At 34.9% G+C, this 18,716-nt stretch overlaps 1 protein-coding gene across 3 annotated transcripts in view; it reads right to left on the reverse strand.

The window, feature by feature from the left end:
• The window catches only part of LOC111602152 (hemicentin-1), a 138,790-nt gene extending 122,985 nt beyond the window's left edge, over positions 1 to 15,805 (reverse strand). For all 3 annotated transcript variants that reach the window (XM_023319102.2, XM_023319104.2, XM_023319103.2), the window contains exon 1: positions 15,763 to 15,805. In XM_023319102.2, the coding sequence (XP_023174870.2) occupies positions 15,763 to 15,790 (28 nt within the window). In that variant the 5' untranslated portion in view covers positions 15,791 to 15,805. The remainder of the gene's footprint in view (positions 1 to 15,762) is intronic.
• Positions 15,806 to 18,716: the final 2,911 nt, after the last annotated feature.

The following is an 18,716-nucleotide window of genomic DNA, read 5'->3' on the forward strand; positions in this document are numbered from 1 at the left end:
AATAAGGCGAAGACGAAGACTGTCAAAGGCAACGCGGCCACACGATTTTATGATGAGCAAAACTTGTGAAGCGACGGCGTCGTCGAAATTAAAAGAGCGAGCGAGAGAGGGAGAGAGGCAAAGGTGGCAGGTGAAAGTGCAAAAGGATGCGACTGCGAAGGGGTAACCAGTGCATCTTGTCTTTTGTAATTAAACTTTTGCGCGACAATGCAGCGCCGAAATGAATTTCTAAGAAATTGCAGCCGCAGATACTGAGATGGAGATGCAGATAGAGTTGGAGTTGGAGTGGGAGTGGCAGTGGGAGATGCAGTCGCAACCACAGCCGAAAGGTGCAAAGCTGACAATGCAACTGACGCTTAGCGAACAGCCAACAACAAGAGCAACTCGAATGCCGTATGCAAGTGCCACTCGAGCAACAACAACAGCAATAACAACAACAAGAACAACAAAGGGTAGAGAAACCAAGTCTCTCATGCTGTGGACTTGGCGGCCCCGCAGGCATGTCGAGGACATGGCTCACCGAGTCGCAACAAAAGCGCAGTCCAAGAAGTTTTTGCCACAGCAGCAGCAGCAGCAGCCGCCGCAGATTTACCAAGCATTTTTCTTCCTCCTACTCATTGAGAGTGCTTAAATGGGGTATGATAGGTAGACGGACAAGGAGGATTATGACTGTCTGAAAATATATAACATATAATATTTTATGATGACTTTATCGAATATCAAATTTAAAATTTTTACATCTTTTAAATTGTTGAAATTGAAGTTGAACTAGTAGAGCTTTGATGTTAGGCATAGGCAAGCTGCTCTGAAGATTTCTACTACAGTTATTCAATGACGAACTACCCTCAATCTGGGTCTATGAAGCTTGGCATTCATAGAACAAGTCTGGCCGGGTATCTTCTAGTCGAGCACTCCCGATTTAGAGACACTCGCAATTGTTATTCTCATCGTTGTTGTCTATTCTTACAACGAAAAGACAAGTGCAACTGCCTGAGGCGAGCGAGCAAACTGTTGCAAGCAACACGACTGTGTTGCATGCCTCCCGCTCAAGTCACTAATTGAAAGCGGGCCCAGAGAACTAAGCGACGCCATTTGTACCCAGAAATTATGCACACAGACAGTTGGCAAAAAAAAAAATGTCAGGAAAAACACGAGCTGCAAATGAAAAACTGCGCAACATGAAAATGAGCTAAGGAACAGATGGAAGAGTTCAGATGCAGCGAAATGAGACTGGCAAATGCTCTTAACAACTGGCAAAGTCTTGACTTGTTGAGGTGGCTTATAAAGTGGAGAAGTCAATATCAAAAATACGTATAAATTATATAAAATGAATACAAAGTAAAGAATGAAGTACAGAGAAATATAGTTCTTTAGCTCAAATAGCTGTGAGGACTATAAATTGTTGGAGCACAACTCAGCTCAATTTAAATTAATCTTCGAGGAATATGAGCTAACAATTTAAATAAATGATTTTATTCAGAAAATATTTTAGTATTTAAAAAAAAAAAACAATTTCAAGCCAATTGAAATAGGTTTCTTAAGCTATTCAGAGCTGAACTGCAAAATAAGAGGACAACACTCAATAAAATTCTGTCATACACACAGTTATATATTTTTATATATTTATTTATTTATTATATTATTAATTATTATTTTTAAAAAAAATTAATATAAATACATAACATTATTGAAAGTAATATAACAGAAACTAAAAAAATGAAATAAGCTCAAGACATAGTCACATTCACAGCTCTGTTGATTAAATTTATTTCATTTGTAATAGTAAAAAAAATATATACGTTTAATTTTGAGATTAGACAATTTTAATAGGAAAATTCCATAACTTAAATTAAAAAATAAAAATTTTAAACACATTTTTTTTTATATGTTTAATGTGGAGATGCGCATATGAGTGATCTACTTAATTTTTAAAAGATTCAAGCAACACAAATTCCTTTTCAGTTTCTACGTTTTCTAACTATAATGCATTGATAATTAATGCAAATTTGTCTGCAGCTAAGATTAAAGCCTTTAAGTCCATTTCAAAATTCATTTTCTCAAATTTTTCTGTTAGCCAAAACCATGGAAACCTTAAGCCGAATTTGAGCATGCACAGAAACAAGAACAACAAAGCATGGTTGATAGAGAGGGAGAGAGAGACCGAGAGAGAGAGAGCGAGAGAGAGAGAGAGAGAGAGAACACAAAAACCATTTATTTTAAATCGACTTTTTCTAATTCAGAATTTCAGCTTGTTGGCTACTCCTCTTCTGTCTATATACCCAGCCAAAAATACTCTATAGTTCCTTAAACAAAAGTCGACAATAATTTAACATTTAACAAAAGCGCAACAGCTGCTGAGCAACAAAAAAAATAAAAGCTGCAAACATGGGAAACGTTTATAAAAAGTGCTGCAAGTGGAAGAGTTGAACTGGCTTGAGTGGAATAACTAAACTGTAACCCAAAAGTAGAAGAAGCAGCAGCCAGGTAGCTGCAGGCATCTTAAGAAACGCAAAGGTTAAGCTCAGGTTAAGCCTGCCGCAGAGGAAAATTCACGCTTCAATGGAGCTTTTTTTTGGGACGCCTCAGACAAATCTAATTTTGCAGTCAACTCTACGTTTAGCTTGCGAGTCACGTGCTTAAGAAATTATAGTTAACAGAAAAAAGGTCAAAATTTCAATTGCTGCTGCTGCTGCCACTGCTGCTGCTGCTGTTGCAGTTATGAAAAATTCATAAAGGATAATGAGCGACAAGCGCGTGTCAACGTCGCAGCCAGGACAACCAAAAAATGCAAAAAAAACAGAAAGCAGAAAAGCAGTTTTAACAAACGAACGAGCAGGCAAATGCCATGCAAACAGAAGGGGGCTTATGGCAGGGGCGTGGCTGCGTGGGCGGGCTAAGCGTCTGCCTGGACACGAGTGAGCTGTGTGCGCTGTGCTGGGCGCTAATTAAAATCCCGACTCGTAACCATGACAGATAAGCGCCAGCTGCAGCTGCTGCAATGAAGTCAAAGGTGTTAGATAAGTGCCTGAGTGTGGTTGGGTTCAGGCGCTGCTGCAGCTGACAGTCGTCGGCCGTTGTCACTGGCAAGTGGGGCACACAAAGAGCAGTAGAAGCAACCCGCATTGCTGGCATTTTGACTTAAAGCAGCAGCAGCCGTTGCAGTTGCAGTTGCAGTTCATAGCCACGGGCCTCTTAGTTATTGGGTTAATAAAACAGAACAACAGCAGCTAGCAACTCACCTAGTTTTGTCAAACGCACTCGCAACGGGGCGTATGTGAAATATTTTGTACGAATTAACAAGCAGTCAGAACCAACTGACAAAGCTGAGCTCAGAATGCCAAGTGCCATATGCATATATGCTATATATATATATGTATATATATACGTATATATTTGTGTGATATGACATATGACATTCCTAAGCGTACAGCGGCTCATCAGGGCGTCACAGCCATTTGCCATGGCTTGTCTAACAGGCTGAGCCGGACAAAGGTAACCATGGAAAAACCTGGTTAACGTTTTGCTGCACTGCTGACAGCGACAGCAGCAGCTTCAATAGCAGTTTTTACGCCACACATATACTATATAACATATAACTAAATATATTTATATATATATCTGCACATTCCTAAATTGCATTGCTATGTCTCTCTAGAATTTGATTTCTTTTCATATTTTAAATTCGCATTCAACTGAATTCTAAATCTATAAATTCCTAAAATTCTGGTTTTTAGAAAATCAATTTTAGTGCGAAAAATATTTGAGAATATAAAGATATTTTTTTAGAATAAATTCATTTAGTTGTCATTTGATATTGTGAAAAGATCAGAATTCAGTCTATATATCAACGCTTTTCATAAAAGTTAATACTGAATCACTATATATTTTCAAATTAATTTAAAGGAGTTCACACTTATTTCATTTTAATCTAATTAATTCATAAAATTATATATTTTATTTATTTATTTTAATACAAATAAAATTATAATTTTTTTTTATTTAAACAAAATTTTGCTCCAAAAATTTTACTAGATAAAATTCTAATATGAAATTTACAAAAAACATACATATATGAAATAAATAAAATGATATGAGAAAATAATTAAAAATAGATCTAAATATATGTAAGAATATATATAAAATGAAATATTGTTTGTAGAAACAAGAATATATTTAAATTAATTTATATGACATATATCAATCAAATCATATCTATTATTATGTATCAGCATCATACTCCAAGTCATATAACTGTCATTTGAATTTATATGAGAATGAAATTATAATTTATAATTTAATTATAAACTAATTTAGTTTAACTCTATTGAAATGATGTCTATTGAAATCTCTACTAGAAGAGCATTTAAACTTCGTCTGACTGCTGCTTGGTTTTGGACGCGCAGCTCAAGTCGCAACAAGATTTGCTGCTGCAGCAGCAGAGAAATGTGAAAAGAATTATTTTAAATAATTTATTAACTATGTCTTTTGCATGAATTGCAGTTTTAAAAGTGCATTCAGCTTTGACTTGACGACAAACACGAATGCAAAATATTCACAGTGAGATATTAATTATGCCAATTACAACCATTCCAAGCCAAGTTTATGCAGCTAAGATGTATTTACATAATTAATTTCAAAAAAATTAAAATATTCATAAGTCATTAGAGCGCTTTCAAATGAGAGTAAAGTGGGAATTTATAAGCTGTTTATATAACGAGATGACAGATTGATGACTTTAATATGTGTTTATTGCACACTTCGCTAAACAGCTGACAATTTGAGTCTTATTTTATTTATATATATATTTTAAATATATATATAAATAAATATATTTTATATTTATATATTTTTAGATTTATATAAATTAATTGCACTGATATAAAACAGTTCTATAGAAAATGCTCTGAGGGAAAATGTCTTTAACAAACAGCAAAAAGGCTGGGCGATATCTATTATTTTTGATGATAATCATTTTGATTTTAGTGTACATTACAGTAATGTCCGAGGGCGATAGAAAAATTATGTTATTCTTAAATATTTTTAAAGTAAAATTAGTTTTTTGCCTCCAAACACGTCTCAGCTTTAGCGATTGCCCCACATCAGCGAGCAATGCGTATTCTCTTGAAGTTAGGGAGCCGCAGAGAGTCGCTTGGGGTCCAGAGCTGAAGAAGAGCTCCACAGATTTTGTTACAGATTATAAGAAAATTTCTGCACTTCAAAGAGTCTTTAGCTTTAATTTTTCTATTCAGCTGATAGCTTGATCCATAAAGATAATATGCTCTACTCGACTGGAGCTACTTGATATGACCTTCAAGGTATTCCCTAGTTCAGCACACGCCACAGACTTATATTCCAATTTGTATTAAAAACTTTTGCTGGAACTAAAGTTGTAAGAAAAAGTTCAATTGGTCATCCGAAACTTGGCAGAAAATTGAAATTTGTTGAACACGAAATTGGCTTTTGCTAGTAATTGAGCTGCTGCTTTGTCAACAGTTCCCAGAAATGCACGAAACTCCAGATATATATATATATATATATATATATATATATATATATACAACAGTTTAATCAAAATGACTTAAAGCGAAGCTGGCTGACAGATAGATGCATCTAATTGATATGGTTGGGCATGGAGTGGTAGCAGGAGGCGCCGAGTCGAGTGTCCTGGTCAGCGTGCTGCGTGGCATGCCACAAGCAGCTATAATAATCAGAGTGGCAGCTTCTTGTTGCCGTTCGCCTTGCTGTTGTTGTTGTTGCGCTGTGCCACTTGGCGCAATCAACGTAGCTGACAATAAGGACGTTGATGACAAACGATGAGAGTGGAGCAGTTGCAGGAGCTGAAGGAGGAAGGCTCAGTGCGCTCGTTGCTTGTAAATGATTCAACACCTACGGGGCAACTCTGGCAATGGAGCAGATAAGATGGCAAAAGGACTCAACGACTATGCCGACAAACATATCAATCAGTGTGAGGCGCTGCCACGCCCACGCCCACGCACACACCGCGCCAGCGTCTGGCGTTGTGCTGCGTTCGCGTGCGACGCTGTGAGAAAAATGGCGCTGCATTATTTACATGGCGCGCCTGAAAGCATGCTTTAATTTATTTTAATTCACTTTTTCCCCAAGCTGAGATCCGCTGCCGCTGCTGCTGCTGCTGCCGCTGCTGCTGCTGTTGGTTGTCAGCGACTCGACGAGTGATATGTAAATATGCAGTTACGTGCGTACATTGGCGTGCAATTACAGTAGACACGCCCACACACACAGAGCGAGAGAAAGAGAGGGCGGACGGTTGCTCCCTAGAGCAAACACTGAAACACTGTGGAAATTCTTTTGCTAATGCGAAACACATTCGTTGGCATTAATGCGTTGCACACAGTGGGCGCAACTTGACGATGGCAATGCCAAGCGCTTTAGACGGCTTATTAGCCAGAGCCGGCTCACTGACAGCCCGAAGAGCATATTACACACATACATATCAATGGCTGCGTGTGTGTAAGCATTGCCAAGCACTTGCCAAAAAAAAATATATACTAATTCCCATGTCAGCTTCAGGTGAGACAGCGGCTCATCCCACCTGTCAGCCCCCTCCACTTATTGTCTGCTGATTGACTTCCGTTTTGCTCGTTTTCAATGCCTTTAATCGATTTTGCACCCAAAGGACATTTTCGCTGTCTCCCTCTGTGTGTGATTTCTTGTGGTTTTATTCGTTTTTTGAGACTTATTTTGATTTGTTTTCCCAGCACATTTGGCTCGTTTTTTGTGTCTTTATGTTTGATTTGTTATAAGCCAACATGCTGTAAGTATGCTCAAGCGTCTGCGTTGAATGTTCTTGTCTCCCAATGCATTAATACCCTGTAGGGCGTGGGTATAGGGCGTTTTATACACAGGTATTTGGGCTGATGAAAGAGTTTGATTAGAAGCGAAGCCTTTTGAACAGATGAAATGGTTTTAATAAATTGTACTTATCATTGATGTGTCTATGAATCAGACTGTTATAAACATATTTTTATTTTGAATAATCTCTGTTTATTTATTTCTGCATTAAGTGAAATTTTCTAAATATTTTCTCCAGAAACTTTTTCTTTTTTTCATTCTATTTTTCGGTATGCTAAGTACTTTATATTCTTTAAAACTTCATAAACTCTTCATACTTTATAAACTTTATATACTTTATAAACTCTATATGCTTTATATACATTACATACTTTACATACTTTAAATGCTTTATATACTTTATTTACTTTGTACACTTTATATGCTCTGTATTCCTTATATACTTTGTAAGCTTTATATACTTTATATACTTTATATGCTTTATATACTTTATTTACTTTGTACACTTTATATACTCTATATTCCTTATATACTTTGTAAGCTTTATATACTTTATATACTTTATATACTTTATATACTTTATATACTTTATATACTTTATATACTTTATATACTTTATATACTTTATATACTTTATATACTTTATATACTTTATATACTTTATATACTTTATATACTTTATATACTTTATATACTTTATATACTTTATATACTTTATATACTTTATATGCTTTATATACTTTATACACTTTTTATACTTTGATAGTTTATTCGAAAAGGAATCATAATTCGCCAAGACAATGCGAGCTCTCGAGTCTGGGCTCACGCAAGAGATATTTTGAGCATTCAAAGATCATTCGCCTTGCAGCCTAAGCATAAGGTGTCAACGCTATGATTTCTTAAAAATAAAATGAAAAAGCTCTTGAAGGCTTCAAACAGCACGTTTTGAAGGTATTCAATTCTGAGTGGCAAAAGTGTTGTGTTAATTGGCTCAGTTGAAGGCAGAGTCGACCTGACTTCCAAGAAGAATATATTAAAAACAAATTAAACCATTAATTTATTACTAATATTAAGCTATGCTTGCATTACTGTATGCACTATATAAAGGGTAATCCTCGTAGCAGATAAAGGAATAAATTTCAAGTCAAGCAGTTGGAGGTTGCCTTAAACCAAAGTATCTTTATTTGTGAATATCTGGCACATATATTAAAATATTACGTTATGAACTTTCTCTTTTTTAATATATAGAAACTCACTTTACAGGGTATTCCTAGAGTCATTCCGTTTTGTTATTATTATTTATTGTGTTGTTAGGCTTTTGCGCTTTGCTGCCTCGCGCAGGTTCGGCTTCAATTAAATATGCGTCTGATGTTTGTTTCCTTAATATTTTGTTCTTCTCTTTTATTTGTGCGTTATTGTTGGCCCAGCCACGTTTTTATTGCCCCAAAAATGGGACGACGTGCTCTGCGTGTGCAACTGAAGCTAAAAGTTGAACTAAATTCTGAAAACTAAAACTGAAACTGAAACTGAACTGAAACGAAAGCTGATGTCAGTGGCTGCTGCTGCCATTGCTGCCATTGCTGTTGTCAGGATCAGGCATTGCGGCAATCTTATAAATTTTGAAGCAACTTTCATATTTTTCAAGCCATGTCGCATGACAGCAGCTGTAGCTGTGCTGCTGTGGTGTGGGCCCAGCTAAGCTGGCTCGCTATGAATGTCATATGCGGCGACGTCTGCTATTTGATTTTAGTGTGGCAACGCTTAAAACCAGGCAACAGCAACAGCAACAGCAAAAGAACTTTTGCACCAGCGTCACCTGTGCATGGCAGCCGAGTCGAAGAGCTCTGCAGCAGGCATGAATACAGCTAGCTACATACATATATAAATATATATGTATATATTCTGTAGAACTTGGCAACATTCACAAATATCTTTGACTCTGCATTGTGCTCAATGTTTGGCATGCAGATTGCAGCTGCCTTTTGCATTAAAGCAACTGCTGCTGCTGCTGTCTGGTTATTTTTAGCTAAAAACACTAAGAGAGATAGTAGATTTCGCATGAGAAATAATATTATACCGGCAGATTCTGGACTATATTTTCTATAATTGCATTTTGTATTGCTTTCGACTGGGCGTGTGCCTCCCACTGCCAACTGCATTGAAACATACATTTATTTATATAAATATTTTAAGCTAAGCGAACGGAAATTTTCAAAGTTGGCAAAACTTATTGACTTGATTTTCAAACTCGAATATTTCAATTAACTGTTTGCTTTTCTAATTCAATTTAAGCAGAGACCTGGCAGATAATATTTCTAAAATTAAATTCTTAAAAAATAAAAAATGAATAAATTAAATTTAATTTTAAAAAATGTGTAAATAATACTTAATAAATATTTAAATTTTAAATTTGAGCATAAAATCTTTTTTTATATATATATTTGTATATATTTTAAAAATTAAAATAGTGTGAAATAAAACATATTTGAAATCAATTTAATTTAAAAAAATAAGAGTATCTATTTAAATATTACAAACATTTTTATTTATTTTACTAATTTTACTCATTTTTTTAGCTTTTATTTAATTTTTATTAAATTTATTTTATTTTTAAAAATTTTAATATATAATAAAAAATATTTAAAATTTATTAATAAACTTTTGAAGCATTCCTTAACGTCTTCTATTGTCGGAATACCCCAGATATCTTTTAGAGCACTTAATAAGTTATACGAACCGATTTCTAATAACTTGAACAATTTTTATTTAATTTTAATTGAATATACAAAATTGATATGCAAGCAGAAAAATCATTTAATTAATTCTTTACAAAAGAAATTAAATGAAAAAATAATAAACATAAATTGAATGTTTCAATAACAAATAGAAAACATCAAAGTGACAGCTGCAATGGCTGGTCACACACTGCCTGTCCATTTATATTGTTTATGAATGAGTATTAAATAATATTGATTTAAATGTTATATGTTCAATTGATAAATTTATAGAAAATATTCTCAAATATTTATAAATTTCCAGTTGAAAATTCATATTCAATTTTCAGCAGCTTCCATTGAATAGATTTATGTTTTAGCAGAAGATGTTGTGCTGCTGTTGTTGTTGCTGGCACTTGGCAGGCAGTAAACATTTATGTTTAATTAAAAGATAACACATACACAGAGTGTGTGTGTGTGCGTGTGTGTGTGCTGCTCTTTATGCTATATGTGATTTGGCATGTCAAGTCCTTTAAACACTTGCATTCATCCGGCTGCCAGAACTCATATCACATATGATTCCGTTTCGATTCGTTGCGTTTGTTGCTCTTTTCCAAAAATTTATGCATTTCATTTAAGGCAAATTTTACGTACATTTAGTTTTGCAGCTGCTAAGATGCAAACACACACAGAGATTGTGTTTGGTTGTGCAAGCTAGTGGAAAATATTCCTTGCTTGAGCTGTGAAAACTTTGCTCAATCTGCCTCTCGCTCTCTGTCTCCCTCACTCACTCTCCCTATCTCTCTCTCTCTCTCTCTCTCTCTCTCTCTGTGTGTGTTCATTGATGATTTGAAATTTGTGCTGGAGTCAGCTCGGCTTATCGCAGCGCTCAATAATTGAAAGCTTTAAAATGGCTGGTCAACGTTTATTATTATTATTTTTTGCTTTGTGCTGGCTCCTTAGCATATCAAATCGTAAAAATAAACCAAATATCAAGCAAAATTATTGCAATTATATGGCAAGTGCCCTCGCTCGCTGTTTGTGTTGTTTTATTGCACTGAGAATTTAACGCCATCAATTAATGGCATGCCATAAAAGTTTTATTAAGTGATTGACTGTCCCGTGCACCCGGGCGCAAGTTGACTGACCCAACACAGCTGACCAAGCTGAGCTCCAGGAGGCAGAGAGTGGGCCAACGTTGGAGTGGTAACAAAATACTCGAGTCAACCCATCGATGGCTGGCAGAGCTCGACATCGGCTCGGCCTGCCAAGTTGGCATGTTGAAATATTTAAAGCCGCTTAAATAAATTGTGGTTTGCTTTTGGTTCTGGTTCTGGTTCTGGTTCTGGTTCTGGTTTTTTGGCTCTGTTGCCGCTGCTGCTGCGGGCTTTCTCTGACTTTGCAGACAGCGAGAAAATCAATAGGAAACTTTGCAAAGACCTCAGCCAATTGAGGGGAGAGAGCGGGACGAGTGTAACTGTAATCACACATAAAACTCTCGTTAGGCGCATTAAATTACAAATTCCATTAAAATGATTATTAAGGCAAGTATTTGCTAATTAATTTACTCGCTACGCACAGCGAGCCACAGAGCCATTGAGCCACTGAGCCAGAGCGCAATTAATAAATCCAAATGAGCAGCGCCGCTCGACTCAGCTCGGTTTCGTGACTATTCAAGTGCCCTACAATAAAACCATTTCAGATAACCGAAAGTTCCATAAAAGGACCAAAGGAATACAATCATAAAAGAGCAAAGCTCGAATGGATAACGGATAACGAGCCAAAGCTCAGCCGAGGTGCTAAATGCTGTTTACTGCTCGTAAAAATTGATGCGAATTGCTTTTCGAATATTATTAAATGAGCGAAGTACCTTGAATTAACAGTTAAAGGTAGATAGATAGAGATAGCGATAGGGATTACTCAAATAACATTCATTAATAAATTATTAAGGGAAATTATTGAAAGATTTGAACCAGTTCTAAAGTTAATCTACTGAGAAGTTTTTGGAACTAGTTCTGAATTGGTTTATAGGCAATTCCCAAGCAGTTCACTGACTTGAACTTGATTATTTTGAACCAGTTTTGAAGTGCTCAAAAAGTAGTTCATTTAAACCTCAGCTGACTTTGAACCAGTTCACTAGTAGAGGTGACTAATTCTTATTAGAGCAAAATCAGCTCAAACATCTCTGCTAGTATACTTCGGAACTAGTTCAACTAGTTCAGTTTCCTAACCAATTTTGAGCTAGCTCAAATTTTAATTTTAAGATGTATTTTACATGAATTCATAAATATGTGGACTAGTTCCAGAAATAATATTAAGAAAGTTTTAATTTTGAACTAGTTCCAATTAAATTTGAAACCCATTATTTTATTAACAGGAATTTTTAACCAGTTCAGCTGAGGATCAGGCTCCCTGCTTCTTTTGAAATTTTTTTTTTAGAATTTTGAACTAGTTCCAAAGTGATTTTGAGCCACTTAAGAAACTATTTCGTCAATAATTATTTCATAATTTAACCAAAGTAAGACTAACATAATAATAAGTCTAATTGTGGTTCATTTGAACAGGTTCACAATACATTTGGCTTCCATACGCATAAAGTGCTCATCAATTTGATCAGTTCATGGGAGAACTGTTCAAACTAGTTCCATTTGCAATTCCAATCGACGATGGATTTAAATTTTCAGCTTCGCCTTTCGCATTTATTGCATTAATCAAATTCAATTTTCCGCCAGATTTTAACAACTTGATAAACTTATAGCCAACATATAAATTTATATATTTATATATATATTTTGTTTTATTTGTGGCTTCCGCTTACAGCAATCGGGGCACTAATTGAGTTATGAGCGAGTACATTTAACTGACTTAACCCTGTCGCAAACCTTTTCAGGCACTCGACATACCTTTCCACTTGGTTTTTTCAGTCGCTGCTGCTGTAATGAATAACTGCCAACTGGCTGGGTGACCCGGGTCGAGCGAGTCCTTATGAATAATAAGGCAAATAATCTGTCAGCGTCGCAGCCGTCTAAGCCCGCCCGCCCGCGCCCAGCGCCTATCAGCCAAACGACAAACGACTCAATTTCGATGAGAAGGACAACTCTGGCTGCCAGGCAGGACCTCGCATGTGTGTGTGTGTGCGTGGGCGTGGGCGTGGCAAGTAAATAGGGCAGAGGTGACAGGGAGTTGGGGAGGCGTGGCACTGGCGCTAATAACACGAAATCGGATTTGAGCGCCGGTCAACGGCTGACGCTGCGTGTGATAAAAGCAACAACACGCAGTTTTGCGGTTTGCGTTACGTTTCTAGGCATGGGGCACACGCTGCGTATGCGTAACGTGCGTTTTAATGAAATATTGAATTTTATTGCCTGCGTGCCTGTCAACAACTTACACAGTCCACACACAGTCCACCGTCGAGTCCAGGCGAGGCGAAGCGAGTCGCGTCGAGTCCTGTCCAGTCGAGCTCCTGCGTCCCTGCACGTCCCACTTCACAACTTGTCACTGGCCCGAGGGCAAAGGGTGCCACGCCAACTGTCGTCTCTTTTAATTTGATTTTCAGACAGCAGCAACCAAGTGCCGCCCTTCCGCCCTCACCCCCTCTCTCCCTACACGCTCCCTCTCTCTCTGTCTCTGTCTCTCTCGCCGCCGCACGCATTTTAACGCTTTTTATTTGCTATGCAAAAGTTCAAGTGTATTATTACCTCAAAAAAAAAAAGGAACATGAAGGCAAAAGTTGGTTTATATTCCGTTGGCTGCTAATAAAAGCAATTTATGAAGCCCAAAGCGCGGAAATGAATTGTTAACAAATTTTGCGGAATTGAGTTTTGTGCGCTGAGCCAAGTTTTTCTTGGCCAAGTTGATGTCGGTGCGAGGCGTGGGGCAATGATGAGTGGCATCGCTGTCGAGTGGACGACATGTCTTGTTTATGGTCAGGCAGCACACGCATAAACAGAAGGCCCAAAAAGCACACACACACAAAGGAGCAGCCCCGCTCGCTCGACTCGACGCTGTGGCATTGGGCAAATTTCCCAAAGCGCGCATAAAATGAAAACCCGAGGCAAAAAACTCAGCTGAAAATAAAAAAACACAAATACAAACACTCACTCACACACACACACACGCGAATCAAGTGCAATCTGTGTAGCAACAATGGCTTTAAGCTTGCGCAGCTGTTCGAATTTTATAATCGTCGAAGTTCATAATTTAAGGAGTTGCTGCGTTCGGCCTGAGCATGAGATAATAAGTGAAATTATTAGATGAAGAAATGAGAAATATTAGTAAAATGTGAGAGAAAGCTTTAAGCTATTACATTTATATTATATTTAATGAATATATTAGAGCTGCCTGTTGTACATTTTGAAGTCAATTTCGATAGAGATATATTTATTTATAAGAGAGAAATAGTAGAACAAATGATTTTCTAAATGCACAGCAAACATATCATATCATGCCATATCATATTATATCAATTTATATATATCATATTATATCATATTATGTCATTTGATATCATCTTATGCCATATCACATCATATAATATCATATCATATCACACATAGCATATCAGGTCATATCAATATCACATATCATAACTTAACATATTATATCATACCACGTCATATCGCGCCATATATCATATCATATCATATATTAAGCATAGAACATTTAAATAAATAAATTGAAAATATATTTAAAAATTATATTATATATTATATATTATATATTATATATTATATATTATATATTATATATTATATATTATATATTATATTATATTATATATTATATTATATATAATAAAATATATTAAATATGATATATATTATAAATTATATTTATTATATTTTATAATATATTATTTTATGAGATAAATAAGTTTCGTGAAGCTAAACGCATTTAATCAATCAAATCGAAATCATATCAACAAATTGTGAATAATTTAACATAAACAATTTTTTTTTGAATATTTTAGCATTTTCTTCAACTTTCTCGATCTTATGCAAAAACTGAACTCGAAATTAAAACTTTAGAAATTTTTATAAAAACATTTCTAATTGCAATTCAGCCAACTGCCAACGCTAGGCACAGGCTATGAATGGGTGTGGCCCGCCCTCCCTCACTTTGGCTGCCTTTGCCAAGAAACTGTCACCAAAGAACTCTCAACTGGTTAAAGCCAGAGTAGCAGCAGCTGATGCGGATGAAGTTTGCTGATGATAAGCCTGAGAGACTCTTCAAATCGCCAGGCAAACAAACTACTTGCGTTTAATGTGTTTCAACGTTGTTTAGTTACTGATTAAAATCTCCGTTTCTCTAATTAGAAACTAATACTAAAAGTTGAGCAAGAAATGCAGCTAAGAGCAGATTATAGTAATTGCTATTTTATATATATTTAAGGAGAAAGCAGTAGAGTCACCAAAAGTAAAATGACTCAACTCATTATCACCTAAAGCTAATATAAAGCTAGACATAAAATGCTACTCATGCCATTATGTTAAACCCTTTTGAAAGCAATGTAAAATGCTCGAATCTCATCTAAAGTATGTTTCTTTTAGAGGCAGACAACTTTGATTTGGCAGCACTAATTTAATTGATAATATTTTTTAATAATTGATATTGCTTTTTTATTGAGTTAAGCTTGACATTTAATAACAAATAGATTTATATCATTATCATTTTATCATTTGAATTATTTGATGATGTACAAAATGAAGTTGTTCAGAATTGTTGCAGTAGAAGTGAGCATAATCTGAGAGCCTTTGTGAAAACTTCATAACAACAACAGTAAATAACTGTTTGCCACGCCCTGTCGGCTGGCGATATCATTGCTCTATATGTCTTCAAATACGATATTGTTCATAATTGTGAGCATTGTGAAAATTGTTATGCTAGATTGCAGTTTGATGGCCATATGATAAAAACATAAAAAACATAAATGTCATATAATTTTCTTGTTAATTAAGCACATTTTAGGAATAAAAAACATATATTTTTATTTTATATATTAATTTTAACTTGTGTAACTCTGCGAGAAACACTCAATATGACAACTTCATTGTAGACTGCCCTTTAGTCAGTATATAGTGTGCATTAAAGTTCCGCCCACATCACGGCAGCAGCCGCAGCAGCTGCTTTTGTTGTTAATGTAATTCCGACTGCTCTGGCTGCTGCTGCTGCTGCTGCTGCTGATGTTGATGCTGTTTAATTGTGAGATAAAACTTACCGATAATGAGCAGCTTTATGGTTGTCATGTTTGCCTTTTTGTGTTGTTGCGCCTTGTTGTTGTTTGTGGACTTTTGTTGTTCTTCTTTTTGCTTCTTCAGTTATTTTATGCTTTTTATTGTAAAATTGTTGTTGTTGCTGTGTGGTTGGATTGTTTGTTGTTGTCTGTTGTTTGTAGCTTAAGCTTTCACAGTTTCGAATTTGTTATTTACGCAATTTATTAATCCGACTTGGGCACAGTTTGACAGGCGCTGGCAAATGGCATTTCAATGTTAAAGCGCACATGCCTGCTCTTCCTCTTCCCCTTTTATTTCACAGTTTTAAGCTGCTGCTGCTGCTGGCTGAGTATTTCAATTAAATTGATTAAAATGCAGCACACCTAGCCGAGCTCACCTGAGCAGCTGCCTTTGCCCGTGAGCCTTTCGAGCTGCAGGCAGACGAACAGACAGACAGACTTTGGCCAACGAGTGATATATAATGCCAGATACGCCTAGACATTAAATTAACATATTTTGTTAATAATCATTATTTGTGTGTGTCTCTCCCTCCCTCACTCTCCGTCACGCTTTTTGGCATCTTTGCTGAACTCTAGACACATGTAAATTGTTGCCTAATGTCTTATTCATGTTTACAGGCTTGTGCCACTGGCTTACTCTACTCTCTCTTTCTTCTTCTCCCTCTGCCTGTGCCTCCCCCTCTCTCCTATAAAATTTGCTTTGCGTGCTGTGAACTTATTAGGCCCGGCAAAGCCAAACCTTTTGGCTCCGCAATTACAACGGCATTTGTTCATACAGAGACTCGTTCTTCCTCTTCTCTTTTTGTATTTTTAGTCCTAATAACGCTTGACCATTGCCGTTGTCCTGTGGCATGCATTTAAATTTAATTGCGCTGCCTTTGCGACTGCTCAGCACAATAAATCGCAGCTAATTGCGACCAAATTTATGCTGCATACTTCGAGACGCAATTTCCTTAAATCTACTTAAATATTTTATTTATTTACAATTGCCAAATTTCAAGTGAAACATATATTTACATATTCACATACTCGTCTAAATATCTAACATATCTTTTATTATATGAAATGGCAAATAAAACAAATAATTTTACAGTTGATTAGCTCTCTTCGTTTCTATTGCATATATTTAATTGTTGGTGGAAAATGGAAAATGGAAGACCTATGCTAAAATAGTTGAAACAGCCTCAACAATTTCGCCTGATAAAATTAAAAATATTACAACATTTTGCCAGGTCGTATACATGATATTATTATGCATAAGAGAAGACATACCTAATACTGAATAACTAATAATAAATTATGAATAATGAATAATGAATAATGAATATTAAATAATGAATAGTAAGTAATGTCTTTTATATCTTAAATTAAATTTAGCTGCCTTGAAATTTAGTTTTCTATCAATTTTTTTAAATACTTTTGGTACTCAAACTTAGTCAGTAGAGCTAAAATTGCTTATGCTCTAGAAAAAATTAATAAAAATATAATAAAAATTTAAATTATAGTTGAACAAGTTTTCTATTTCACAACTGGTTTACTTTTTTCTATAGCATTTTGATAATTTTACTTAATTTTTTTTTAAAATTATCTAATTATTTAAAATTTATATCTATATAAACTATTCATTTAACTTTTTTAGCATTATCACATTTACTTCTGCTAATTTATTTCCTTAATTATATAAATTCACTTTCTTAATTTATTTATTTATTAAATTATTTAAAATTTAGTTTTGTACAATTTATTAATTTATATCAACTTAATTTCTGTTAAAAATGTTTCCGATATTTGGTCATATATTTTAAAATGTTTTCAAAATAAAAATTAAATAAAATAAAATAAAATAAATAAGAATATACATATCATTTCTTTTTAACAGTATAAATTTACCAAATTAATTTATATTATTTGAATCTATAATTAAATAAAAATATTTCTGCCTATATTATTTTATAATATCAACTAAATTTCCGTTAGAAATATAAGCATTTTTAACTTTTTCAGTTAGTTTTTAGGTCTTTCTAATTCCTAATTTCCTTTTAAATAATTTGTGATTGAATAAGACTTCACATTGAAAACTTTGATCTATTTTTTATCACTTTTTAAGCAATCATAAATTAATAACAAAGTTTTAAGCATTAAAGCAAAGTTTTGTTATTTTTTAAATTAACTCAGGCTCAACAAATTCTTCCGTATCCTGTCTTTATTTTTTTTAGTAGATTTTGCTTTTGTTTTTTTAATTTTATTCCACAATTTTTAACCCTTTGAGACGTTTTCTCTCATCTAAACTTATTTGTTCATTACAAATTTTTTTTAATATTTAATAACTTAAACTTTTCTTAAAAATTGAGAAATTTTTTAATATATTTTATCTTGCTGAATTTATTAGAATTTTACTCAAACTTGTATTGTTTATTTTTTATTTTTCTAAATTTTCTAAACACACAAATGCCTCAAGAAAAGCTGTCAACACATTCATAAAGAATATTCTCTGGATAAACTTGGGCCAAAATTTGCAGACTTCAACTTGGCCATTTCTAATTCCTTCAGCCTCGAATGCAGCAAAGAAATTTTTTATTTTCGCAACATTTTGCAAAGACTGCGAAGCATAACAATTGCGAGTGGGTCAACGGCTGCAGGTAGGACAAAGCCAAAAAATGACAATAAAAACGCAATGTGCTGGCCACATTATGTGCCAGACAGACAAGCGGACAGAGGGACAGACGGAGAGACAAAGAATCAACTGTCACAGTAGAATAATAAAAATGAATTTATTTGTGTTCTATATGCGAGCGACTGTTGCTGCTGCCAAGGACAACAAGTTGGAGGCAAGAGAAAGAACAAGAAATGCTGTGGAAATTATAAGGATTTGACAGATGAGGCAGCGCGTGTCCTGGCACAGCGCCCAGGTAAAATTGGAGCACAACTTTAGCCTTAAA

Source organism: Drosophila hydei, unplaced genomic scaffold (assembly GCF_003285905.1).
Source record: "Drosophila hydei strain 15085-1641.00,03,60 unplaced genomic scaffold, DhydRS2 tig00000172-arrow-pilon, whole genome shotgun sequence".
In the NCBI taxonomy this organism is placed as follows: domain Eukaryota; kingdom Metazoa; phylum Arthropoda; class Insecta; order Diptera; family Drosophilidae; genus Drosophila; species Drosophila hydei.